Genomic DNA, 27934 nt, shown 5'->3' with positions numbered 1-27934 from the left:
ATGAAGTGGACCGTCTGGCTGTCGGCCGAGATGAATTCTGCCGCCACTTTACCCAGGGGTCATAATGTCATGCTGAATGTGAGTTTTCTGGTAATTTCTGATGAAGCGGACCGCCGATCGCTTGGCCGAGAGATATTCAGGCACAACATGCATCAGGAGTCATAAAATATCATTTGCCCTTTGTTATTTCAGCGTTGTAAGATATTCCCATTGAAAAATGTCTGACCATACACTCATGGTGTCGCGTTGCATGCAAAGGTCTATGTAATCGACCGCGCCGTGTGACCGAAATAACATTTGGCCTCAGTGCACAAGGGAGTCCATGAGGTAGAAGGTAACATTGAGTATTATATCTAGCTATGCGCATGAGCTGATGTATCTACTAGCCCGCAAGGCATCCGTCGAGACTGTTCAAAAACTTGCTCCAATACTCTGCAGACTTTCTCGAACTCGCGGTGCATCTCCTCCATTTGGGCCAGACGCTGCTTGACACCCAGCAACTTTGCCTCAAGTCTTACCCGTTTCTTCTCGTCCAGCGGCTTATCGACCCAGTCAGATGGCTTTCATCCAAAGCGGTAACTTCGTCAGAGGAGTCAAAAGATTGAGACTCTGATTCAGATTCGCCGGCAGAGTCTGATTCAGATTCGTCGGAAGAGAGTGGAACTTGAGCCTGTTTTTAACTGAGCCATGTATTTGTGAGCGTAGAATACGGACTCGAGGAAATAAGGACTTACCATGGCTACACCTCTGCTGGCAGGCTATACACGCTTCGCCCATTCTAGAACGACACCTTATCTTCATTCCTGTGCAGTATACACAGCCTGGAATTGTCGGTCCAACCGCCCTCATGATACCCAGAAACCGTGGCATAGGGGCTACAATTTGGTCATTAGCGTTAAGGGATGTGACGTCAGATGTGCAGAAATCACTTACCTGGCAACACGAACACTGTTCGCAGCATGTCTGACATGATGATACAGAACAATATGCATAGCATGGCTGGTTCTTAGCCACGCATGAATCACACCCAGGTTCTCTCAACTTTAATGGTGAGTATGGCATGGATGAGCGTTAGGAAGGGATGCGTTGAAATGTTGCGCGACAGAGATGGAAAATGAAAGGATCGACCTTGGACGTTTTAATAGTGCAAGACCACACTAAATGTCCACTCAGCGGTTGTTCCATAATAGGTGGATTGCGATCGGTCAGCCACAGATGCCCGGGAGGTACAATGTCGCAAGATTTTAGATTATGTAAGATGCTGATATTCACAATTGTATGTTTAAGTGATTCAGCTGGTGGGCAGAAAATCAATCGGATACGTCTGGGAGGGAACATATAATGGAGTGTCAGCATCTATTTCTATTTCTCTCAATGCTGGGTGCACATTGCCGCTCCTGTAATACGAAGTATTAAGTTCAGCATTATTTGGTATTTTGGGAGCTTGATGCAGACTTGAATGCATCTCAGGATATACCTTATGTTTCTGAGACGATCTGCCGAGGCGTGAAGGTGAATTCTATTTCATGGACGGTCTATCACATAAAAAGGAGGTTTCGGCGCAATGACTGGGCCTAGTTAAGACGGAGGTCTGAGGATCTTATAGATACACTGCAAAAATGTTGTGAGCAGGTTTCGAACCGACTGCAAGAGAAACAGATTTTGATTCTGTTGTGGGAAACCACTTGGTTAAGACCGGTTAAGATGAGCCACCGAGTGATCCATCCACGAGTGAATGTCAAAGTGTGTTTCGATGGAAAAAAAACCTTGTCCTCGGCAGGTTTCGAGCTTGCGCAAGTCCAACACAACATATTTCGATTCTGTTGTAGTAGCCACTTTAGCCAGGTGAGGTTGAAATGAAGCTCCGAGAAAATGTCCATCAGTGTTCGGATAGAAAAAAACCTCGTCGGCAGGTTTTGAACCTGCACTTGGTACGGTCCAAGAGACAGATTTCGATTCTGTGATAGTAACCACTTTAGCCAAGGCGAACTTGAGATTACCTCTGAGGAACTGTCCATCAGCGAATCTTCAAGTCGTGTTCGGATGGAAAAAAAACCTCGCCGGCAGGTTTTGAACCTGCAACGGTAGTGTCAGTCCAAGAGACAGGTTTCGATTCCGTTGCAGTAATCACTTTGTCCGGAGCGAGGTTGAGATGAGCCTCTGCCAGTGAGGAACCGTCCGTCAGTGAATCTTCAAGTCGTGTTCGGATGGGGAAAAAATCATTGGCAGGTTTTGAACCTGCACTGGTACAGTTCAAGAGACAAATTTGATTATGCCGCAGTAACCACTTCAGTCAGGGCGAAGTTGCTCCGAGGTGTTCCGATAGAGAAAAAACCTGTTGTTCGGCAGGGTTTCGAACCTGCGAAGTACAAGAGAATTGGATTCTGTTGCGTTAACCACTTGGGCCAGGACGCTTGCTGGCCAAGTTTAGACGAACCTCCGAAGAACAGTCCATGTCGACAGGTTTCGAATCCGCACCACAAGGGAGCAAATTTATAATCTGTTCTGGTTGCCAAACGGTTGGCTATGACTACTCAGACAGGCCTTGAAAAATCCATCCATGAGTGAATATTCAAGGCGTGGTAAAAGGAGAAGATTGTTTGTCCTGTCACGTTTGGTTTAAGCTGCTGAGACTGGTCAAGATTACTCATTCGGTTACCAGTCGAAAAGCATCATGCATTGACGGTAGAATCACATGGGACTAGCAATCATTTACCAAAAATGAAATAAGACTAGTTTGCGTTTAATTCGATGGTCATATTGAGAAAACATGCCAGGAATAGCAAGTGGGGGGGCTGGCGCCGGCGCCATCATGATATGACACAGTAACTGCAGCACAAAAGGCCGGACAGCCGCGCTATACTATGGAACCTACAGTTGGTCGGTCGCATTGATCTCTTTATAGGTGTACGGAGTCCTCAACTTGTCACTGCCATTTTTGGCCCATGCCATGGGTGGTAACAGAGCGCGGCCGTCCGGCTTTCCATACCAAAGTCACCTTATCTCACCTGTAGTTCCCACGTACATGATTTAATTTACAATTTAGTGGAATGTGCGCCATCAAAATTTTAAGGGCCAGAGTTCAATTTTCAAGGACCAGGGTTCAAATCGGAAGTGTTAGTCCCTCCGGCGCTCGACATGCAACAACACTCGTCTCAGGCCCCCTTCCTTCCATTTTCCTGACTCATTTTCAACCCTTTGGCACAAGTCCTGGTTTTGCACAGAACTCCTGTGCCAGATTCGAACCGTCTGCTTTCGGTGCTGCGCCTTTGATCATCGATTGGGAAGGCCCTTCAATATACACTCATCCTTCCAACCTTCACCATCTTAAAAATCAACTCGGCCGCTCACAGCACTATGCTGGCCAGGACCGCCCGGGACAAATTGTATGGTAGTCTTGAGGATGGGAATTTTGTCCCAGATAGCATGGTTCCTGGATTAAGCCCCGCTGCCCCTCCTCGGAGCAGACAAAACGGCGCCATGCTCTCTGACATAGATGATTCTATGCAGTTTGGTGGTCAACGCGATCCTCCTCAAATGTACCAAGGATTACACCAGGCGAGCATGAGCCGCAAGGGAGGCATACCTCTTCAATCATCCAAATTTAGTGGTGACCCTTCACCGAATCCCATGTGGCCTTCAGCTCAACCCTTGCCACCTGGTTTGGCTAACTTAGGTGGGCGACCGCATGGGCCTGCTCAATTCGTGAATTTGGCAACGGCTATCCCCGTTGGGCTACGCGGTACGGTGCATGGCAATGTCGCCCTCCAACAGCGTTCAACTACTTCCCTCCACAGGTGCTTAACACTTCCCTCCGCGAGGTGTTGTCCTCACCGTCCCCGTGGAGGTGAGTATAACCGTACTCAACTGAAACTAGCTATTAGGTTATGGTATGTTTCTGTTGATGCAATGGAGTTGTTCTGTATATTATTGCTTGCGGAAGGTAAGTCACGGGCATATGCATACATTCTCGTACCTTTACGCGTACCCATTTTGCATTTGCAGTCATTCTCATCTGGCGTCTTATGCCATATACCACCGATCTAAGCCCCTACTTTATGTTCTGCTGGGGTTGTTCCTACCGATCATCGCGATCTATATAGCGATGGATATATTTTTATGGAGTCGACCCTCAGCAATCCTCAGGGGAATTTCTACTTTGATCGAATTCTGTGCAAGCTGAATGCGTTGGCCTATAGTGCAAGATATAGCAATAACTCCCGACATCAAGTACTGCACGGCTGTCTTCCACATCGGTCCTATGCCTGCGATTATATGCTTCTATCACCCGTCATATGCCATGATGTTTTCCTGGTTATTATCGCCTTTATAGCACCTGAGAGAACGGAAGGAACTTACAATGAAACCAACTCCTATGTAGTCATGTTCGTCCGATATCATGTCATAATACTTTGTCCTGTAAGCTCCCCTTCGTTTTTGTGTTCTCTGAAAAGCAATTCATTGAAACATGCTAGGATTTAGCAAGTCAAATGATCATGGCGATTTGTGGCTGACCTTTTCGGTATGATCTCCTGTGATTCTAGAAAGATCTGCTGCCAATCTAGGCATGCACAGACGTGGGCGCTGTGTTTCCTTCCGATGACAACCCCCGTCTCAGCTCTCCACTCCGGTCTCGAGCTCATCACTTCTGTTCCCGTTCCGCCGTACCATTGCAGAAACCTTTTATAGAGGAAAGAAAATCCAGCATCGACAGGATGACTCCGATCCAGACCCACCATCGCCCAAGCAGGTCTTCGCGATGGCCTCAAAGTGCAAATGCTTGGCTCGACGGTAGAAGAACTCGGACAACTGAATGCAGCTGACTCAGCACATCAGAGGCAAGAGCAAATTCTTAGGAAGAGGGTGCTCAAGCCACAGGTAAATGTATGTTCCGACATCCGTTCTTATCATCAGACTGTCAATCATGATGAGGGGCAAGTAGCTTCGTTCGACAGGGTTATCGTCTACTTCGTCACACCAGTACGGCTTTCACCGTATAGAACCGCTCACCCATCTGTAGTGGACCTGAAACAGCGACCGAGTGTCCTCACGACGCTTTCCAAGGACCCTGCAGTCCTACATGTAATGCAGAAGCATCATTTTTCTGTGGGGCTTTGCTTACCGAGCTTGCACCACATGAGCATCCTGAACTTCCAGGTCTCAACGTTGGGAGTGGAGCTACCATCAAGCTGCGAATTCGGCTTGACACATATGATGGTTTTCGTCCGTACTTGGAGGTTAGACGCGTATTGTGCCATGAACTGGCACACAATGTATGGGGCGAACACAACAATGATGTTAGCCACAACCTTCGTCTTCCAATATCCCGTTTACATGACAGTTGTATATTCCTGGTTAAAGAGTTGAATTCTCAGCTCATCGTGAGGTTGCAGGGTTTGAGGCCGCAGCAGGAGCAGGAACACATCAACTTTCTGGTTTAACGAGACACCTATCAGCTGTCATCGGACGAAGAAGTAGAGGCACTTATTCACGTTCTAGGGGGGCACAGGACTTCGAGGCAACGATAACACGGAAGACCGTCGGAACATGGCACTGGAAGCTGCCACAGCGCAACTTAGGAACGAAGAGGAGCTAGAACGGAGCTGCGGGGCTTCTGGGTCGCAGAAACAATCTAGATAACAGCTGTGTCGATGGTGACCGCTGGCTACATTTATCTTACGGATGATCGGGCTAGGGATGGTTGTTTGAATCTGAGGATGCTTTACTTCTGGGCTAGTAAGCTTGCAAATACTCTCGAAACTTCTTATCAGAGGATGATGGTCTTACAATATTGGCGCGCAATGAATTACAAAGCGGTCAGGTATTCTCCTTTGCAAACATTTGCTCGCGTAACCTATGGAGTTGGCCCGACGCGGTTTGCATGTATGGACAATTGTTATGTGGTCCTTCAGAAGCTTGTTGGAGCGTCTGGCGACGCAACGATTTCATTACTAGTATATCGCAAGATCCTGCAACTGCACGCGCCGCCAAAATGCTCTCAACTTCTGGTGTGTTTGGATCCCTACTACAGTAAAATTCTGATTGACTGCAACAGTCTGCCGCCAAAGGAGTGAAGGGTAGCTATGCTGACCAAATTTCCAGAATTCATCTGACGAAGGCATTTGCCGAACGACTTGGATCACTATTAGCCGTATTACTACCTGTCGTCGTTTGTTGAACCTATCCCGCGACGCCTACAACGTACAGTTTGGCCTCGTCTACACAGTCTGAATTATCATACATGAGCGTTGCAACCCTGCTATTGCCTTTAAACCCTGTCATTTCACTTTGATTGTTCCACAGTATACGAGTCCACAATCTCCCCCATCGTGCTAGTCACCGTCGTGATTGACGGTGGCATTATTCAGCCACCATTATCACACTGTGGCGCTCTAAGACAATTCACAGATCGGTGTGTCCACGTCTCTTAAGTATGTCCATCGAATTGCTCCTTCACACTATCGTCCCCTTCACATCATTCTGATCATTACCCTGTCGCCAGGCAAGGTAACTCAAAAGTTGATCACTCCTTCTTTGGAACCCCATTCCAGCTTCATCCAACGCGCCCATCATAATGCCTACGAATCTTTACCCAGATATTCCCCTTCTTCAAGATCCTGACTCAGAGTCGGCGGACGCTACGGCCTCCGCTCACACCTTCACCTTCGCATATCCTGTTCCAGAAGAGGTGTCTCGAATTCTTCCGGCGTCAGGCACCTATGGCCCCTTTCGTGTTTGGCGTGTTTTGGGCGAGGGCGGGTACGCTACGGCAATGGGAGCCCAAGACATAGCGACAGATCGCTTGTTGTGTCTCAAGGTCTTCCGGAAGGACCGTCTTAAGTACATGTCTACAAAAAAAGTTCTTTTGAATGAACTCGAAGTGTACAAGCGCATTTCATTAGCGATGCCGTGTCCCGCAATTAGATTTGTTATGGGGCTTGAAATGTCGTTTCAGACAAAGGATCGAATATGTTTGGTCATGGTGTGTTCTTCTCCCCCCTGCGAGCCGTTTGAGTTGTTTGACTCCATTGGACGTTTCTAGGACCCTCGCGGCCGGCGACCTCTACAATGTTATGAGAGATCGCTCTTCATATTGTGTCCAGCATCGTCGCAGGTGGACTACCCAAATAGTAAGTAGTTGACTTTCCTGATTTTCGATGTCTCATACCTCCGACTTTGAAGGCGCTCGGGATGAATGCTCTACATGAGATAGGGATCATTCATCGGGATATCAAAGCCGAAAACATCCTGATCGATGTTCGAGAGAACGCTAGGGTCACTGATTTTGGCCTGTGTTATGTACACACAGACAAGGGGCCCCTGGAGCAACGGTGGGGGTATACAAGAGGTACAGTGGGGAACGACCCACTGCATGGCACCGGAGGTCTTGCGCAACAGAACAGACCCCAGTTCTATGGGGTACGGAATACCCGTAGACTGGTGGGGGCTAGGCTGTATCGTCTACCAGCTTGTTTCAAAGACACATGAGGTATGTTTCACATCTTCCTTTTCTGCTATCTTACTGATACCATCTTGTCAGGCGTTATTTTCAACGGAGGATGATATATCATTCTATGTTTCTTGGTTCTCCAACACTGACAGAGCATCCAAGCGGTTTCCCTGCCTTCGAAGGACTCCATGAAGTTATCGCCGATTTACTTTCAGGGGTAAGTTTTGTATGGTTCATTCTCTAACTCTATCATTTTATCTTTACTGCTGTAGCTGCTACATTGTGACCCATACTCACGGTATGGATTCCATGAGCTCATAGAGCATAAAGCGTTTTTGCTCCAATGTGGCATGTCAGAATTCTCCGGCGCATACGCTCGTGGTAGGTTAGATCTGATTTGTCTGAGAACATTGTGCTTAAAACAATTGTAGCGCTTGAACGCGAAGAACTGCCAGATTCGCTGCCAGATTTACGATGTGGATTGGACATTTACGCAGCACCGGTTTGGTTTCGCTTACCTTACTGCGAGAAGCCGCGCGTTTCAAATGTGGATTGGGTCAAGCCGGCGCTTCTTTCTACGGACTTATGATGCCCTCCAGTTGGTGTTTGTTTCGTTGCGATAGTCTCCGTTTGAAACACTTCATTCCACTGTGTCTCCTTCCTTGTTACAAACAATCTTACAATGTACCTCAGTCTAGATACCTTGGCCCATTGATTCTTTTTGTTGGGTTCACATGCATCTTTCACATTTTAAATTCACTGTTTGTTCCATGTCTCCAGGCGGTGGTGGAATCAGGATGGATTTTTGAAAGTTTGACTTTATAGTGGTGGCTGAATAATAAAATTCGGTGGATTGAGTACCCTAATATGTATTGCAAATCTTAGAGTAAGATGCTCGAGTGCGATGTATGTTTGAACATGGCCAAAGTACTGATGAGTTCTCTGCACCAACTAACATTCTCTCCTCCTCTTGTTCCAGTTACAATTATGATCACAACGCGAGGCGCCTTCCACAGAATCAACCCGACATGAACACTCCACTTGCCAGCGAGCTCGTGGTCCTCTTGGTCAGACTTATTCCTAAACGATTTATTTATCATAGACGCTGCGTGCTCAAAACCGAAGAAAATGGGTATGCCACATAGGAGACTCGTGGTACAAACATGAAATTGAAATTTGAGGGGCTCATCTTGACAGTAATCCTCACCGGAATCAGACGCCCTGAAATACATTCTCCTCATTGATCCGGTCCTCAACGAGCCAAAACAAAAACATCGATGAGGTCTGGGTACGAAATCTACCACTTTCGTTGAGCGTCGCTGTATTATTAATGTATTCCAGCTCACCTTGTTCCAAGTTACACGGACAATTCACTCGCAGTGTGATTTAGGCTGTACCTAAGGAGGCATGCAGACTAGAGTGCACAGGATTTTGTCTCGGGAGATGAGGATGAGTACCTCTGCTACATCGCTACAATGGCTTCGCTTCTCTTTTTCTTCGCCCAACCTTAACGAGGATCGTGGGGGTGTACCTTTGTTTCTCTGCTGGGAATGCATAAAGGTGAGGGTTACATGGAATATACAGGTGGTCAAATTCTAATCCGAGCGCAGTTCAGTTTGATGCGGTCGATATTATCCAATTCATGTGTAGACTCGTCGCAGGTCTCTGCGTGGTAAGTGGATGTGTAAATGTTACCAGGCTGAGGTATGTAGCCAGCTGTTCCAAAGTTCCTGATGGTTTGTGTTCGTTGGCGCCACGAATACTAGCATGCCTCTCGACATTTTTGAAGATGTTCAAACCAACTGGTCAGTAATGCTAATCTGCAAACTGTAACCCGGCTGGCCTCAACATGAGTTTCATAGCCTACGACCTCAAGACCTCGACGCACAATTCGAGCCCTGTTCTCTCATCCACATACACTCTATCTTATCGTTGCTGATATTGGCACCGGTGAAGACATTCATCAATGGTGGTGTTTATTAAGTGATGTCGGCTGGTATTATGACAAATTGGCATTTGCCCTACGGACTACGGTGAACCCTAGTAATTCTTAGACATCAGCAGCAGCGCACCTAACTAATATATCTCCAATTAAAATGACTACGTGATTTCAAACATCAGCAACTGAACACAGGCACAGCATACCTAACAATACCACGCACGATCAACTGTTCGAAGAATACAGGAGCAATGAATCACCCTCGGAGAGCATGGACAACGTCCCTCTATGTTCGCTGCTCACCTGTAGCATCATAACCCCCCTTGCAAATCAAGCCTTTCCTTCATTTCTCCACATCTGTATGTTCTCTCTCATGCCCTTGTTTTATTAAGATTTGAAGAAGAGACATAAATCATGGGATGTCAATTACTGATTGTCTCATCAGTTCCACAATCCTTGTACAGCCGACCATCTAATTGGTCCTATGAAACTGTGGTATCAATTTCATTTCGAAGTGTGGTTTTTCAATCGAAAATCAGTTTGTATATGGTCTGAACTAGTCTCTAATAAAAATACAATGGTGGTATATGTGGACGAGTTATTGTGTGTGGTCATCTATGTGCGTGCGAGTATTTGTGCTGTGGAACGTTGTGACACAGATAAAAGTCCTATAGAAATTACTCTCGTCTCTCGTTCCTTAACCTACATTATCTACTCCTGTCATTCCCTATGTACAAGATTGGCAAAAAACATCCTGTGAGCAGCCCTGCTTCTCCGATGACTCCCAATCACAGCAAAAAAGAAGAATCGGTACGTTTTTACAATGATTCATTGTACAAAATGTGACATAAATTTCAGGATGTTTCACCCTCGCACTCCAATAGCCCTAAATCAGACGACATCGAGTACCAATATCGTATGCGGGACACGGTCGAAGCCTTGAGGCAGCAAAACAGTGACTTGAGGGAGCAAAACAAACACCTCAGGTGGAAAAACAGAAGCTTGGAAGCGCTCGTCAACCGGCTCAAGCGTGAACTTGCTGAATGCGAGCTGGATCTTGAAGGTCACAGAGACCGTATTCAAGACCTGGAGAAAGAGGTACAACGCCATAAGGATCTTGATCCATTTGCGGCTCAAGTTGCCGAGCTTCAAGACGATATACGAAAGCATGAGGAGGGTGCGCGGTTAAAGCGAGAGGCAATCGGGGAAATTATGAAGATGGTCAGACATTTTCAGTAGGTGTAAATTAGCACATGGATTACATAGGACAAAGCAGGTCATCAAATGTGATCATTAGGTGACTAGTCTCCAACTTGCAAATAATAAGTCAAAGTATAGGCATTGACACATGTCCGCGTCATATTTTCGCCATACTGAACTAGCACTGAAATATCTGAGGCACCCACTACAATGCCATATCTAAACTTCGACACCAAGCTCGAGATATATCAGCCATATTCTCTCTCCATTTTATTTAAGCCCTTTAGCATCCACATAATGTTCCTGGACCACAGGACTCCTGGTCAGTGGTATGTAGGCTACATAGCCTTGCATAGGTATGTATTAACCCACACATGTATAACTAAGCAAATATCGCAACATTAGGGGACCTCAAGTTCACATTTTGAAAGATGAGATTGCTCAGCGCGGGTCGCAATATCCCTGCATATTGTATGGTGGCCACGCATATAGAAAAAATGAACGAACGAACTAACGAACTAGTGAGATAATTAATATTTTGGAAAGTTTGTTTCTGTGACGTGGAAATCGGCATGCGTTCTCGCTAGAAAGTTCAAACTGTTACAAAAACGATTGATCAAATATGAGCCTGGTTTCGATTGGCAATTCTCACCTGATCGAATAACCGCCTGGTTGTCGACGAAGATGGATATGGGGAAGGAAATGTCTTCTTTAGTGGCGATAAGTTCCGCTACCAGCTTCAGTCCCACTGCTTCCGCCTCGAATACAGTATGTTCGTCCTTGGTTCCTAGACGAAACAAAGCTTGTGGACGCTAGAGTAGAGTCTCAGCGAGTGATTGGACAACGCTAATATTAGTGAGTACCTAGAGTAGAGTCTAGGTACGAGTCAGTACATGTGACTACTATGAACTACAAGATGACATACCTCAGCGAGTGATTGGACAACGCTGAGGTAATGTCGCAAGACGGTCGCTCGAAACTGTATGATTCAATGCACCAGAAGGTCCATCAAGCAGATTGTCGAGAGGCGGGAGTCCAGTGTATAGTGAAGGGCCCTTCCAATCTATGTTCAAAGGCACAGCAAGGGAAGCAGCCGCTTCGAACCTGCCAAAGGAGTTCTTGGTATGCAGCATTCATTCATTTGGCTGGTAACAACCAGAAACACTTCGATTTAGGCTGTTCACTGTCATATCTAATTAAATCAGGTACGTGGGAACTACAGGTGACATTGGCGTATTTGGCTGTGTTTGGTGCTGTGATCGCCACAATTTTCATGTGTGGTTGTGTGCCGGTGTGTTTGGCTTGAGGATTTGTGTACTTAATTGTTTGCTCAATGTTCAACCTCTCCAACCCACCATATTGCGCTGCATCCAGCGGTGCAGTATTGTGGACAACCTCCCTGTCAAAGGGGGAGTATTCTGGAGTCATCCAGACTCATCTGCACCCAACATCACCTTCTCTTGTCAAGGAGAGGCAATCCCAGGCTGACAGGCCTGGGCAGGTAACACAGCACTCTTACATTCATATATTCAGACAAGTCCGATTTTTTTTAGTGAGGTGGCGATGCACGATGAACGCTGAAGTCATGTAGTTCCATTTTTCCAGGCAACCGATATGGCGCTAAATATTGGAATACCTCCCTGGCAAGGGTGTTGTGTGTGATCTGAAGTCATTCAGATATATGGGTGCTGACTTGGCTTCTCCTGCCAAGGGGAAGTCGGGAACTGTAGGAGAGAGCTCTACAGCCTTGCTGCTGCGATTTCCATCAATAGAACGTCACTCCCCTGTAAATCTTATGCTGAGTCTGGCCAGGCACTACATGGACGAGCAGGGGTCATGCGTTGAGGAACGGGTGTAATGAGAGCATCTAGGTTTACTGCATAGAACAATACTTTATACATGTACCATCAGTTTGTGATGGACCTCCATTTCTTGAGTCACCCATGTCACGGTTAGTAACAGATGGTCACACCAGCCAAATTTACAGCCCTACATTAGATTTCAGTGATTGATTATGATGCTACTAGTAAATCTGTGAGCTGCAGTATGTACTGAGAATTATATAGAGCTAGATGCAAATCATTAACCCTGTGTAAAACATCGTACGTGGCTCCGTCAAAGTAGCCAAGCGACTCTCATCCGTCCAACGCATTGCCGCATTCGCAATCACTGGAGCCCTACGGACCACTGCCACCGATGTACTAGAGGCACATGCTAACTTGCTCCCAACCCCCCTACTCCTGCAGAACATCTGCCACAGAGCAACAGTGGGCATAGCCACTCATGTTCAGAGCAGGTCGTCGCCCACGTAAGCTTTGTTGGCATCAATGCCTATTTAGTCACCTTCGTCACCTTATCGTATGTACTGTACAGCTCCCTTCACGCACCATCACAAGCCACTGATCGTTACGTAACTATGATACTCTTTGGACGCATCTTCTTGCGACATTACCTCAGCGTTGTCCAATCACTCGCTGAGGTATGTCATCTTGTAGTTCATAGTAGTCACATGTACTGACTCGTACCTAGACTCTACTCTAGGTACTCACTAATATTAGCGTTGTCCAATCACTCGCTGAGACTCTACTCTAGCGTCCACAAGCTTTGTTTCGTCTAGGAACCAAGGACGAACATACTGTATTCGAGGCGGAAGCAGTGGGACTGAAGCTGGTAGCGGAACTTATCGCCACTAAAGAAGACATTTCCTTCCCCATATCCATCTTCGTCGACAACCAGGCGGTTATTCGATCAGGTGAGAATTGCCAATCGAAACCAGGCTCATATTTGATCAATCGTTTTTGTAACAGTTTGAACTTTCTAGCGAGAACGCATGCCGATTTCCACGTCACAGAAACAAACTTTCCAAAATATTAATTATCTCACTAGTTCGTTAGTTCGTTCGTTCATTTTTTCTATATGCGTGGCCACCATACAATATGCAGGGATATTGCGACCCGCGCTGAGCAATCTCATCTTTCAAAATGTGAACTTGAGGTCCCCTAATGTTGCGATATTTGCTTAGTTATACATGTGTGGGTTAATACATACCTATGCAAGGCTATGTAGCCTACATACCACTGACCAGGAGTCCTGTGGTCCAGGAACATTATGTGGATGCTAAAGGGCTTAAATAAAATGGAGAGAGAATATGGCTGATATATCTCGAGCTTGGTGTCGAAGTTTAGATATGGCATTGTAGTGGGTGCCTCAGATATTTCAGTGCTAGTTCAGTATGGCGAAAATATGACGCGGACATGTGTCAATGCCTATACTTTGACTTATTATTTGCAAGTTGGAGACTAGTCACCTAATGATCACATTTGATGACCCTGCTTTGTCCTATGTAATCCATGTGCTAATTTACACCTACTGAAAATGTCTGACCATCTTCATAATTTCCCCGATTGCCTCTCGCTTTAACCGCGCACCCTCCTCATGCTTTCGTATATCGTCTTGAAGCTCGGCAACTTGAGCCGCAAATGGATCAAGATCCTTATGGCGTTGTACCTCTTTCTCCAGGTCTTGAATACGGTCTCTGTGACCTTCAAGATCCAGCTCGCATTCAGCAAGTTCACGCTTGAGCCGGTTGACGAGCGCTTCCAAGCTTCTGTTTTTCCACCTGAGGTGTTTGTTTTGCTCCCTCAAGTCACTGTTTTGCTGCCTCAAGGCTTCGACCGTGTCCCGCATACGATATTGGTACTCGATGTCGTCTGATTTAGGGCTATTGGAGTGCGAGGGTGAAACATCCTGAAATTTATGTCACATTTTGTACAATGAATCATTGTAAAAACGTACCGATTCTTCTTTTTTGCTGTGATTGGGAGTCATCGGAGAAGCAGGGCTGCTCACAGGATGTTTTTTGCCAATCTTGTACATAGGGAATGACAGGAGTAGATAATGTAGGTTAAGGAACGAGAGACGAGAGTAATTTCTATAGGACTTTTATCTGTGTCACAACGTTCCACAGCACAAATACTCGCACGCACATAGATGACCACACACAATAACTCGTCCACATATACCACCATTGTATTTTTATTAGAGACTAGTTCAGACCATATACAAACTGATTTTCGATTGAAAAACCACACTTCGAAATGAAATTGATACCACAGTTTCATAGGACCAATTAGATGGTCGGCTGTACAAGGATTGTGGAACTGATGAGACAATCAGTAATTGACATCCCATGATTTATGTCTCTTCTTCAAATCTTAATAAAACAAGGGCATGAGAGAGAACATACAGATGTGGAGAAATGAAGGAAAGGCTTGATTTGCAAGGGGGGTTATGATGCTACAGGTGAGCAGCGAACATAGAGGGACGTTGTCCATGCTCTCCGAGGGTGATTCATTGCTCCTGTATTCTTCGAACAGTTGATCGTGCGTGGTATTGTTAGGTATGCTGTGCCTGTGTTCAGTTGCTGATGTTTGAAATCACGTAGTCATTTTAATTGGAGATATATTAGTTAGGTGCGCTGCTGCTGATGTCTAAGAATTACTAGGGTTCACCGTAGTCCGTAGGGCAAATGCCAATTTGTCATAATACCAGCCGACATCACTTAATAAACACCACCATTGATGAATGTCTTCACCGGTGCCAATATCAGCAACGATAAGATAGAGTGTATGTGGATGAGAGAACAGGGCTCGAATTGTGCGTCGAGGTCTTGAGGTCGTAGGCTATGAAACTCATGTTGAGGCCAGCCGGGTTACAGTTTGCAGATTAGCATTACTGACCAGTTGGTTTGAACATCTTCAAAAATGTCGAGAGGCATGCTAGTATTCGTGGCGCCAACGAACACAAACCATCAGGAACTTTGGAACAGCTGGCTACATACCTCAGCCTGGTAACATTTACACATCCACTTACCACGCAGAGACCTGCGACGAGTCTACACATGAATTGGATAATATCGACCGCATCAAACTGAACTGCGCTCGGATTAGAATTTGACCACCTGTATATTCCATGTAACCCTCACCTTTATGCATTCCCAGCAGAGAAACAAAGGTACACCCCCACGATCCTCGTTAAGGTTGGGCGAAGAAAAGAGAAGCGAAGCCATGTAGCGATGTAGCAGAGGTACTCATCCTCATCTCCCGAGACAAAATCCTGTGCACTCTAGTCTGCATGCCTCCTTAGGTACAGCCTAAATCACACTGCGAGTGAATTGTCCGTGTAACTTGGAACAAGGTGAGCTGGAATACATTAATAATACAGCGACGCTCAACGAAAGTGGTAGATTTCGTACCCAGACCTCATCGATGTTTTGTTTTGGCTCGTTGAGGACCGGATCAATGAGGAGAATGTATTTCAGGGCGTCTGATTCCGGTGAGGATTACTGTCAAGATGAGCCCCTCAAATTTCAATTTCATGTTTGTACCACGAGTCTCCTATGTGGCATACCCATTTTCTTCGGTTTTGAGCACGCAGCGTCTATGATAAATAAATCGTTTAGGAATAAGTCTGACCAAGAGGACCACGAGCTCGCTGGCAAGTGGAGTGTTCATGTCGGGTTGATTCTGTGGAAGGCGCCTCGCGTTGTGATCATAATTGTAACTGGAACAAGAGGAGGAGAGAATGTTAGTTGGTGCAGAGAACTCATCAGTACTTTGGCCATGTTCAAACATACATCGCACTCGAGCATCTTACTCTAAGATTTGCAATACATATTAGGGTACTCAATCCACCGAATTTTATTATTCAGCCACCACTATAAAGTCAAACTTTCAAAAATCCATCCTGATTCCACCACCGCCTGGAGACATGGAACAAACAGTGAATTTAAAATGTGAAAGATGCATGTGAACCCAACAAAAAGAATCAATGGGCCAAGGTATCTAGACTGAGGTACATTGTAAGATTGTTTGTAACAAGGAAGGAGACACAGTGGAATGAAGTGTTTCAAACGGAGACTATCGCAACGAAACAAACACCAACTGGAGGGCATCATAAGTCCGTAGAAAGAAGCGCCGGCTTGACCCAATCCACATTTGAAACGCGCGGCTTCTCGCAGTAAGGTAAGCGAAACCAAACCGGTGCTGCGTAAATGTCCAATCCACATCGTAAATCTGGCAGCGAATCTGGCAGTTCTTCGCGTTCAAGCGCTACAATTTGTTTTAAGCACAATGTTCTCAGACAAAATCAGATCTAACCTACCACGAGCGTATGCGCCGGAGAATTCTGACATGCCACATTGGAGCAAAAACGCTTTATGCTCTATGAGCTCATGGAATCCATACCGTGAGTATGGGTCACAATGTAGCAGCTACAGCAGTAAAGATAAATGATAGAGTTAGAGAATGAACCATACAAAACTTACCCCTGAAAGTAAATCGGCGATAACTTCATGGAGTCCTTCGAAGGCAGGGAACCGCTTGGATGCTCTGTCAGTGTTGGAGAACCAAGAAACATAGAATGATATATCATCCTCCGTTGAAAATAACGCCTGACAAGATGGTATCAGTAAGATAGCAGAAAAGGAAGATGTGAAACATACCTCATGTGTCTTTGAAACAAGCTGGTAGACGATACAGCCTAGCCCCCACCAGTCTACGGGTATTCCGTACCCCATAGAACTGGGGTCTGTTCTGTTGCGCAAGACCTCCGGTGCCATGCAGTGGGGTCGTTCCCACTGTACCTCTTGTATACCCCCACCGTTTGCTCCAGGGGCCCCTTGTCTGTGTGTACATAACACAGGCCAAAATCAGTGACCCTAGCGTTCTCTCGAACATCGATCAGGATGTTTTCGGCTTGATATCCCGATGAATGATCCCTATCTCATGTAGAGCATTCATCCCGAGCGGCCTTCAAAGTCGGAGGTATGAGACATCGAAAATCAGGAAAGTCAACTACTTACTATTTGGGTAGTCCACCTGCGACGATGCTGGACACAATATGAAGAGCGATCTCTCATAACATTGTAGAGGTCGCCGGCCGCGAGGGTCCTAGAAACGTCCAATGGAGTCAAACAACTCAAACGGCTCGCAGGGGGAGAAGAACACACCATGACCAAACATATTCGATCCTTTGTCTGAAACGACATTTCAAGCCCCATAACAAATCTAATTGCGGGACACGGCATCGCTAATGAAATGCGCTTGTACACTTCGAGTTCATTCAAAAGAACTTTTTTTGTAGACATGTACTTAAGACGGTCCTTCCGGAAGACCTTGAGACACAACAAGCGATCTGTCGCTATGTCTTGGGCTCCCATTGCCGTAGCGTACCCGCCCTCGCCCAAAACACGCCAAACACGAAAGGGGCCATAGGTGCCTGACGCCGGAAGAATTCGAGACACCTCTTCTGGAACAGGATATGCGAAGGTGAAGGTGTGAGCGGAGGCCGTAGCGTCCGCCGACTCTGAGTCAGGATCTTGAAGAAGGGGAATATCTGGGTAAAGATTCGTAGGCATTATGATGGGGCGCGTTGGATGAAGCTGGAATGGGGTTCCAAAGAAGGAGTGATCAACTTTTGAGTTACCTTGCCTGGCGACAGGGTAATGATCAGAATGATGTGAAGGGGACGATAGTGTGAAGGAGCAATTCGATGGACATACTTAAGAGACGTGGACACACCGATCTGTGAATTGTCTTAGAGCGCCCACAGTGTGATAATGGTGGCTGAATAATGCCACCGTCAATCACGACGGTGACTAGCACGATGGGGGAGATTGTGGACTCGTATACTGTGGAACAATCAAAGTGAAATGACAGGGTTTAAAGGCAATAGCAGGGTTGCAACGCTCATGTATGATAATTCAGACTGTGTAGACGAGGCCAACTGTACGTTGTAGGCGTCGCGGGATAGGTTCAACAAACGACGACAGGTAGTAATACGGCTAATAGTGATCCAAGTCGTTCGGCAAATGCCTTCGTCAGATGAATTCTGGAAATTTGGTCAGCATAGCTACCCTTCACTCCTTTGGGCGGCAGACTGTTGCAGTCAATCAGAATTTACTGTAGTAGGGATCCAAACACACCAGAAGTTGAGAGCATTTTGGCGGCGCGTGCAGTTGCAGGATCTTGCGATATACTAGTAATGAAATCGTTGCGTCGCCAGACGCTCCAACAAGCTTCTGAAGGACCACATAACAATTGTCCATACATGCAAAACCGCGTCGGGCCAACTCCATAGGTTACGCGAGCAAATGTTTGCAAAGGAGAATACCTGACCGCTTTGTAATTCATTGCGCGCCAATATTGTAAGACCATCATCCTCTGATAAGAAGTTTCGAGAGTATTTGCAAGCTTACTAGCCCAGAAGTAAAGCATCCTCAGATTCAAACAACCATCCCTAGCCCGATCATCCGTAAGATAAATGTAGCCAGCGGTCACCATCGACACAGCTGTTATCTAGATTGTTTTTCTGCGACCCAGAAGCCCCGCAGCTCCGTTCTAGCTCCTCTTCGTTCCTAAGTTGCGCTGTGGCAGCTTCCAGTGCCATGTTCCGACGGTCTTCCGTGTTATCGTTGCCTCGAAGTCCTGTGCCCCCTAGAACGTGAATAAGTGCCTCTACTTCTTCGTCCGATGACAGCTGATAGGTGTCTCGTAAACCAGAAAGTTGATGTGTTCCTGCTCCTGCTGCGGCCTCAAACCCTGCAACCTCACGATTGAGCTGAGAATTCAACTCTTTAAACCAGGAATATACAACTGTCATGTAAACGGGATATTGGAAGACGAAGGTTGTGGCTAACATCATTGTTGTGTTCGCCCCATACATTGTGTGCCAGTTCATGGCACAATACGCGTCTAACCTCCAAGTACGGACGAAAACCATCATATGTGTCAAGCCGAATTCGCAGCTTGATGGTAGCTCCACTCCCAACGTTGAGACCTGGAAGTTCAGGATGCTCATGTGGTGCAAGCTCGGTAAGCAAGCCCCACAGAAAAATGATGCTTCTGCATTACATGTAGGACTGCAGGGTCCTTGGAAAGCGTCGTGAGACACTCGGTCGCTGTTTCAGGTCACTACAGATGGGTGAGCGGGTTCTATACGGTGAAAGCCGTACTGGTGTGACGAAGTAGACGATAACCCTGTCGAACGAAGCTACTTGCCCCTCATCATGATTGACAGTCTTGATGATAAGAACGGATGTCGGAACATACATTTACCTGTGGCTTGAGCACCCTCTTCCTAAGAATTTGCTCTTGCCTCTGATGTGCTGAGTCAGCTGCATTCAGTTGTCCGAGTTCTTCTACCGTCGAGCCAAGCATTTGCACTTTGAGGCCATCGCGAAGACCTGCTTGGGCGATGGTGGGTTCTGGATCGGAGTCATCCTGTCGATGCTGGATTTTCTTTCCTCTATAAATGAGTTTCTGCAATGACGGCGGAACAGAAGTGATGAGCTCGAGACCGGAGTGGAGAGCTGAGACGGGGGTGTCATTCGGAAGGAAAACAGCGCCACCGTCTGTGCATGCCTAGATTGGAGCAGATCTTTCTAGAATCACAGGAGATCATACCGAAAGGTCAGCCCACAACATCGCCATGATCATTTGACTTGCTAAATTCCTAGCATGTTTCAATGAATGCTTTCAGAGAACACAAAAAACGAAGGGGAGCTTACAGGACAAAGTATATGACATGATATCGGACGAACATGACTACATAGGAGTTAGGTTTCATTGTAAGTTCCTTCCGTTCTCTCAGGTGCTATAAAGGCGATAATAACCAGGAAAACATCATGGCATATGACGGGGATAGAAGCATATATCGCAGGCATAGGACCGATGTGGAAGACAGCCGTGCAGTACTTGATGTCGGGAGTTATTGCTATATCTTGCACTATAGGCCAACGCATCAGCTTGCACAGAATTCGATCAAAGTAGAAATTCACCTGAGATTGCTGAGGGTCGACTCCATAAAAATATATCCATCGCTATATAGATCGCGATGATAGGTAGGAACAACCCCAGCAGAACATAAAGTAGGGGCTTAGATCGGTGGTATATGGCATAAAGACGCCAGATGAGAATGACTGCAAATGCAAAATGGGTACGCGTAAAGGTACGAGAATGTATGCATATGCCCGTGACTTACCTTCCGCCAAGCAATAATATACAGAACAACTCCATTGCATCAACAGAAACATACCATAACCTAATAGCTAGTTTCAGTTGAGTACGGTATACTCACCTCCACGGGGACGGTGAGGACAACACCTCGCGGAGGGAAGTTGTTAAGCACTGTTGGAGGGAAGTCGTTGAACGCTGTTGGAGGGCGACATTGCCATGCACCGTACCGCGTAGCCCAACGGGGATAGCCGTTGCCAAATTCACGAATTGAGCAGGCCCATGCGGTCGCCCACCTAAGTTAGCCAAACCAGGTGGCAAGGGTTGAGCTGAAGGCCACATGGGATTCGGTGAAGGGTCACCACTAAATTTGGATGATTGAAGAGGTATGCCTCCCTTGCGGCTCATGCTCGCCTGGTGTAATCCTTGGTACATTTGAGGAGGATCGCGTTGACCACCAAACTGCATAGAATCATCTATGTCAGAGAGCATGGCGCCGTTTTGTCTGCTCCGAGGAGGGGCAGCGGGGCTTAATCCAGGAACCATGCTATCTGGGACAAAATTCCCATCCTCAAGACTACCATACAATTTGTCCCGGGCGGTCCTGGCCAGCATAGTGCTGTGAGCGGCCGAGTTGATTTTTAAGATGGTGAAGGTTGGAAGGATGAGTGTATATTGAAGGGCCTTCCCAATCGATGATCAAAGGCGCAGCACCGAAAGCAGACGGTTCGAATCTGGCACAGGAGTTCTGTGCAAAACCAGGACTTGTGCCAAAGGGTTGAAAATGAGTCAGGAAAATGGAAGGGGGCCTGAGACGAGTGTTGTTGCATGTCGAGCGCCGGAGGGACTAACACTTCCGATTTGAACCCTGGTCCTTGAAAATTGAACTCTGGCCCTTAAAATTTTGATGGCGCACATTCCACTAAATTGTAAATTAAATCATGTACGTGGGAACTACAGGTGAGATAAGGTGACTTTGGTATGGAAAGCCGGACGGCCGCGCTCTGTTACCACCCATGGCATGGGCCAAAAATGGCAGTGACAAGTTGAGGACTCCGTACACCTATAAAGAGATCAATGCGACCGACAACCTGTAGGTTCCATAGTATAGCGCGGCTGTCCGGCCTTTTGTGCTGCAGTTACTGTGTCATATCATGACGGCGCCGGCGCCAGCCCCCCACTTGCTTATTCCTGGCATGTTTTCTCAATATGACCATCGAATTAAACGCAAACTAGTCTTTATTTCATTTTTGGTAAATGATTGCTAGTCCCATGTGATTCTACCGTCAATGCATGATGCTTTTCGACTGGTAACCGAATGAGTAATCTTGACCAGTCTCAGCAGCTAAACCAAACGTGACAGGACAAACAATCTTCTCCTTTTACCACGCCTTGAATATTCACTCATGGATGGATTTTTCAAGGCCTGTCTTGAGTAGTCATAGCCAACCGTTTGGCACCAGAACAGATTATAAATTTGCTCCCTTGTGGTGCGGATTCGAAACCTGTCGACATGGACTGTTCTTCGGAGGTTCGTCTAAACTTGGCCAGCAAGCGTCCTGGCCCAAGTGGTTAACGCAACAGAATCCAATTCTCTTGTACTTCGCAGGTTCGAAACCTGCCGAACAACAGGTTTTTTTCTCTATCGGAACACCTCGGAGCAACTTCGCCCTGACTGAAGTGGTTACTGCGGCATAATCAAAATTTGTCTCTTGAACTGTACCAGTGCAGGTTCAAAACCTGCCAATGATTTTTTCCCCATCCGAACACGACTTGAAGATTCACTGACGGACGGTTCCTCACTGGCAGAGGCTCATCTCAACCTCGCTCCGGACAAAGTGATTACTGCAACGGAATCGAAACCTGTCTCTTGGACTGACACTACCGTTGCAGGTTCAAAACCTGCCGGCGAGGTTTTTTTCCATCCGAACACGACTTGAAGATTCGCTGATGGACAGTTCCTCAGAGGTTAATCTCAAGTTCGCCTTGGCTAAAGTGGTTACTATCACAGAATCGAAATCTGTCTCTTGGACCGTACCAGTGCAGGTTCAAAACCTGCCGACGAGGTTTTTTCTATCCGAACACTGATGGACATTTTCTCGGAGCTTCATTTCAACCTCACCTGGCTAAAGTGGCTACTACAACAGAATCGAAATATGTTTGTGTTGGACTTGCGCAAGCTCGAAACCTGCCGAGGACAAGGTTTTTTTCCATCGAAACACACTTTGACATTCACTCGTGGATGGATCACTCGGTGGCTCATCTTAACCGGTCTTAACCAAGTGGTTTCCACAACAGAATCAAAATCTGTTTCTCTTGCAGTCGGTTCGAAACCTGCTCACAACATTTTTGCAGTGTATCTATAAGATCCTCAGACCTCCGTCTTAACTAGGCCCAGTCATTGCGCCGAAACCTCCTTTTTATGTGATAGACCGTCCATGAAATAGAATTCACCTTCACGCCTCGTGCAGATCGTCTCAGAAACATAAGGTATATCCTGAGATGCATTCAAGTCTGCATCAAGCTCCCAAAATACCAAATAATGCTGAATCTTAATACTTCGTATTACAGGAGCGGCAATGTGCACCCAGCATTGAGAGAAATAGAAATAGATGCTGACACTCCATTATATGTTCCCTCCCAGACGTATCCGATTGATTTTCTGCCCACCAGCTGAATCACTTAAACATACAATTGTGAATATCAGCATCTTACATAATCTAAAATCTTGCGACATTGTACCTCCCGGGCATCTGTGGCTGACCGATCGCAATCCACCTATTATGGAACAACCGCTGAGTGGACATTTAGTGTGGTCTTGCACTATTAAAACGTCCAAGGTCGATCCTTTCATTTTCCATCTCTGTCGCGCAACATTTCAACGCATCCCTTCCTAACGCTCATCCATGCCATACTCACCATTAAAGTTGAGAGAACCTGGGTGTGATTCATGCGTGGCTAAGAACCAGCCATGCTATGCATATTGTTCTGTATCATCATGTCAGACATGCTGCGAACAGTGTTCGTTGTTGCCAGGTAAGTGATTTCTGCACATCTGACGTCACATCCCTTAACGCTAATGACAAATTGTAGCCCCTATGCCACGGTTTCTGGGTATCATGAGGGCGGTTGGACCGACAATTCCAGGCTGTGTATACTGCACAGGAATGAAGATAAGGTGTCGTTCTAGAATGGGCGAAGCGTGTATAGCCTGCCAGCAGAGGTGTAGCCATGGTAAGTCCTTATTTCCTCGAGTCCGTATTCTACGCTCACAAATACATGGCTCAGTTAAAAAACAGGCTCAAGTTCCACTCTCTTCCGACGAATCTGAATCAGACTCTGCCGGCGAATCTGAATCAGAGTCTCAATCTTTTGACTCCTCTGACGAAGTTACCGCTTTGGATGAAAAGCCATCTGACTGGGTCGATAAGCCGCTGGACGAGAAGAAACGGGTAAGACTTGAGGCAAAGTTGCTGGGTGTCAAGCAGCGTCTGGCCCAAATGGAGGAGATGCACCGCGAGTTCGAGAAAGTCTGCAGAGTATTGGAGCAAGTTTTGAACAGTCTCGACGGATGCCTTGCGGGCTAGTAGATACATCAGCTCATGCGCATAGCTAGATATAATACTCAATGTTACCTTCTACCTCATGGACTCCCTTGTGCACTGAGGCCAAATGTTATTTCGGTCACACGGCGCGGTCGATTACATAGACCTTTGCATGCAACGCGACACCATGAGTGTATGGTCAGACATTTTTCAATGGGAATATCTTACAACGCTGAAATAACAAAGGGCAAATGATATTTTATTGACTCCTGATGCATGTTGTGCCTGAATATCTCTCGGCCAAGCGATCGGCGGTCCGCTTCATCAGAAATTACCAGAAAACTCACATTCAGCATGACATTATGACCCCTGGGTAAAGTGGCGGCAGAATTCATCTCGGCCGACAGCCAGACGGTCCACTTCATCTAGAATTACCACTACGTCCACATCCACATTTCAACTCCACTATAAATTACTTACTCACGCCGATGAATCACAATCATTCATTTAACTCTGCCACGACGATCCGTCGTTCACTTAGCTCAACATTCGAAGATGCAGCCATCCCAAGCCTGCACGGTGAGAGACCCTGGCTGCGACTCCTGTTTGGCCGATGACACGGCATGCCACGAATATTTGGCTGGACATGCATGTCAACGATGCCAGCAATATTGTTCCCTCCTAACAGGTAACTGTGTCATTTGAGTCTGTTGCACCATTGGCTAACCTCATGCAATGGCTCAGAAAATCAGACACTGCCCCATATACAGACGGGGCTCGTTGCACAACAGCACCTAGGGTGTTCTCGTTGCATTACCATGAAGCAAGACTGCGTGAGCCGGCCGGATGAGGCTTGTGTCGCCTGCCAGGAGCAATGCAGCAATTGTATGTTTCTTTACTTGCTATTATCCGTTCTTGATATACTCAAAGCGACGCATGTCACAGTCGTCCGAGATGAAGGTCGTCCGAGTCCGCATTCGCATAGAAGTTCATGCGATTCTTCCAGTGACGCCATACTGCTGGGAAAACGGCCGAACGACTGGGATGTGGGTGCAAGAAAGAAGAGGAAGATTGATGTGGCAGGGGGACAACAATTGAACCAGACTGTCGTGGAGGAGGTGAAAGAGTGTCTGGAATTCATGAGGAAAGCTAGCAAGAACGCCGAACTCATGTGCAAACGACTAAGGGAAGAGGTGCAGTGCATCGAAAGTCATCTAGGGAATAAGCAGTTGTAGCGCCTTCAATATATTGTACAGCTGTCTATGTTCAACAGTCTCATGAATCTCAGCTGGACCTTCTACTCTCCAAATGCTGAGTTGTGCCATCTTATATGTCGGCCAGCGGCTGAATGATTGCGAGACATCAGGCCGAGGCCTTAGACTAATGCCGAAACGTTGCACTGAACACACTTGGTCAATTTACCAACAATTTCAGCCCTTCGTATGATGTATCAGGCCGAATTCTGAGACAACATACTTTGAATTGGAATATCCAGCTAGTATGGACCTGATGAAGTTTGGGTTACCATACAAGATGATTCAGCTGCGATACACTTATATTCACACCACATCCAAGTCCCACATCGTCAATATATCTTTTTTTCAACAGACATGGTCCTCAGGAGTGATAATTCCATAATAGGTTTGGAAAACACAGGTACGTGTTATCGCGATCATTGAAAGCTGAAATGACATGATATTTCATGTCAAACTGACGCAGGACATTTGTGCCCATTAGTCAGCATCACGATTCGGGATCTCATGCATGCCCCGTCGATCTTCTATATAGTTACGGCTGGCCCAGCTGGACTGGCGATAAGTGTTGACTCAAAACATCAGCATGTTTGCCATGTTATCCTGTTCAATGTTCAATCAGAAGTTTAGAATTGCACGGTCGGAAAGTTATATACAACACATAATATGTGCTCCAGCAAACTGGTTGTATGGTTTCAAACTTTTCAATGATTTTCGTTCACTTATGATGTTCTTGACTTGCTGCGTCTGTGGACCTGCCCTTCCTCAGCAACGCCAACGCCTGCAAGCTTTGCGAATATTTACTTCCATCTTACTCTGATTTATCACCTTGACTTTGTACCCATATTGAGGACCTCATCGCATTGATGCGGGAGGAAGCCTGATATGTGGAACGGATCGACAGCCCTTGATCTGCTCCACAACTTTCGTTTTCACCACCCTTTGCGGAAAATCGAGATCAGCATACTGGTATGAGTCAGCGAGATAAGCAGGCTCTGTCGACCGCCTGAAGTATCTTCGCCAATTTTATGGACAAACATCTCATAAATTATGGGTTTCCAGATCTCCTGCAGTGCGCACGGTGTGTGCGCAATGAAAGCACGTGCATAGCATGACACAAGTGCGATTGAGCCCGCGGTTAAGAAGTGGAAGGCCTCCGGAAATGCCGTGCTTATATATGTTAGAAAGGTAGCACCCAAAAGAATTGTCAGATACATGTACAACATCAAACATAAACCATCAGCTCCGTTTTTAATCACACTACCACAAGAACTATAGGTCATTTCAAGATGATACAGAGGTTACAAACACACAAAAACCAGTATCCTATCCAACAGGTAAATCATGAACATATGATAATCAATCCATGGAGGCAACGTCAACCCTTGTTGTCAATGCCTCTTCTCCATGCAACGCCTTGAGTAAGGCATGGAGCGTCTTCATGTCTGCACGACCAGGATGAAGTGTCCGCAGGGTTTCTTGTACTGAGTTTACATGGATGGGGGGGATGTCAGTCAACAATATGTTGCGGAACTCATTGAACGAGATGCCATCCTGACTGAAAGCATGGATGGCCTGTTGTACGTCCAACAAGGAGAATAGTGATTCTGGATGAGGCTGTTGTTCCCTGTTGACCTGCCATCTCCTGGTGTTTTGCAGCGAATTGCGAACAATCCTGATATTCAAAGATGTCATCAGAAGTATGTTCAGGAGGGGTGTTCTGTGGTGTTGTTAGCTGATCCCCCTGGTTCTCGCCAGCGTCCGAATGAACCAGGCCATGTGGGCTAGGAATCATTGTCTTTGACACAGGAATCAGAGATCGTTGTTCTGCAGACTGTTCACTGTCCATAACAATATCATCAGGGCTATTTCCCCTTGATGCTGCCTCTGCATCATCTACTTCCATGTTGGATTGCATAGCTTTAGTAGGAGGTGTTGGTTGTGTGTTGGATGAAGGGCTGAGTGAGCATGGGTTTGCATCATCTGTATGATCCATGATGGTCAGCCTAGCACCCTCATCACCTAAGATAAATAATGTACACAATGTGAGGTGTGGGTATATACAGCACACAAAACCGTACCTTGTTTCCTATTCAATGGTTTCTTACAGCGATTGTGTGCTGCCTGCAGCACTGTAGTCACTGTTTTAGGTTTGGGCATGTTCCAGAACCCAATCCCACAGCCTGAGATCCTTTGCATCTGGATCAGAAAATCGATGGATGCTCTGAAAAAATATTTCGGCAGCGCTCTCAGGGTTGCTTGTCGAGTTGCGCAAGTAAGCTCGGACGGCAATCGTTGCATCCAACTTGGAAAACGGGTGGTCAGGCTCCACACCATCTGTGAATCAGGGTATGGGTATAATATGCAGTCCCACAGAAGTGGTAATGTCATGAATACACATACCTGGACCCATGCTGTTGACCCGCTGATCCAACTCCAAATCCAACTCACCAGCCACCAAATTACTGAAGTCGTCCCATGTCATCTCGCTGTCGATCAGCTGGTCGACGCACGAAGACCACTCCTGTAGTGTC

The 27934-nt window shown here is 46.5% G+C and overlaps 7 protein-coding genes across 7 annotated transcripts; 3 read left to right on the top strand and 4 right to left on the bottom strand.

Moving 5' to 3' along the window:
* Positions 1–3357: 3357 nt before the first annotated feature.
* DFJ58DRAFT_734341 (uncharacterized protein) lies at positions 3358–4103 on the top strand (the record flags this gene model as incomplete). The annotated part of the gene is made up of 4 exons (XM_041386470.1): positions 3358–3747; positions 3798–3847; positions 3885–3943; positions 4006–4103. 4 exons carry the CDS (start codon positions 3358–3360, stop codon positions 4101–4103), a joined length of 597 nt encoding a protein of 198 aa, XP_041237627.1.
* A 2471-nt stretch (positions 4104–6574) lies between these two features.
* Positions 6575–8039, top strand: DFJ58DRAFT_734340 (kinase-like domain-containing protein; the record flags this gene model as incomplete). The annotated part of the gene is made up of 7 exons (XM_041386469.1): positions 6575–6982; positions 7043–7114; positions 7183–7419; positions 7452–7489; positions 7541–7667; positions 7723–7831; positions 7882–8039. The coding sequence occupies 7 exons, from the start codon at positions 6575–6577 to the stop codon at positions 8037–8039; spliced, it is 1149 nt and encodes a 382-aa protein (XP_041237626.1).
* Positions 8040–13955: 5916 nt separating this feature from the next.
* Positions 13956–14465, bottom strand: DFJ58DRAFT_734338 (uncharacterized protein; the record flags this gene model as incomplete). Its single annotated transcript, XM_041386468.1, has 2 exons — positions 13956–14336; positions 14385–14465. 2 exons carry the CDS (start codon positions 14463–14465, stop codon positions 13956–13958), a joined length of 462 nt encoding a protein of 153 aa, XP_041237625.1.
* A 2076-nt stretch (positions 14466–16541) lies between these two features.
* DFJ58DRAFT_862927 (kinase-like domain-containing protein) lies at positions 16542–18006 on the bottom strand (the record flags this gene model as incomplete). Its single annotated transcript, XM_041394085.1, has 6 exons — positions 16542–16699; positions 16752–16860; positions 16915–17040; positions 17092–17267; positions 17452–17539; positions 17599–18006. 6 exons carry the CDS (start codon positions 18004–18006, stop codon positions 16542–16544), a joined length of 1065 nt encoding a protein of 354 aa, XP_041237624.1.
* Positions 18007–18921: 915 nt separating this feature from the next.
* Positions 18922–19999, bottom strand: DFJ58DRAFT_815717 (WLM domain-containing protein; the record flags this gene model as incomplete). The annotated part of the gene is given in 4 exon segments (XM_041391717.1): positions 18922–19458; positions 19478–19548; positions 19589–19640; positions 19700–19999. Coding segments are annotated over 4 exon segments (657 nt in total), but the record flags the coding sequence as incomplete, so codon positions are not given.
* A 3601-nt stretch (positions 20000–23600) lies between these two features.
* DFJ58DRAFT_846454 (uncharacterized protein) lies at positions 23601–24189 on the top strand (the record flags this gene model as incomplete). Its single annotated transcript, XM_041393312.1, has 4 exons — positions 23601–23638; positions 23696–23780; positions 23813–23836; positions 23902–24189. 4 exons carry the CDS (start codon positions 23601–23603, stop codon positions 24187–24189), a joined length of 435 nt encoding a protein of 144 aa, XP_041237622.1.
* Positions 24190–26759: 2570 nt separating this feature from the next.
* DFJ58DRAFT_846452 (uncharacterized protein) lies at positions 26760–27885 on the bottom strand (the record flags this gene model as incomplete). The annotated part of the gene is made up of 5 exons (XM_041393311.1): positions 26760–26884; positions 27036–27422; positions 27482–27524; positions 27571–27737; positions 27804–27885. 5 exons carry the CDS (start codon positions 27883–27885, stop codon positions 26760–26762), a joined length of 804 nt encoding a protein of 267 aa, XP_041237621.1.
* Positions 27886–27934: the final 49 nt, after the last annotated feature.

The sequence above is a fragment of the Suillus subalutaceus genome (assembly GCF_016647625.1).
Source record: "Suillus subalutaceus strain FC151 chromosome Unknown DFJ58scaffold_173, whole genome shotgun sequence".
NCBI lineage: Eukaryota > Fungi > Basidiomycota > Agaricomycetes > Boletales > Suillaceae > Suillus > Suillus subalutaceus.
The sequence above is the reverse complement of the archived record's forward strand: the minus strand, read 5'-3'. Positions and strand labels throughout refer to the sequence as shown.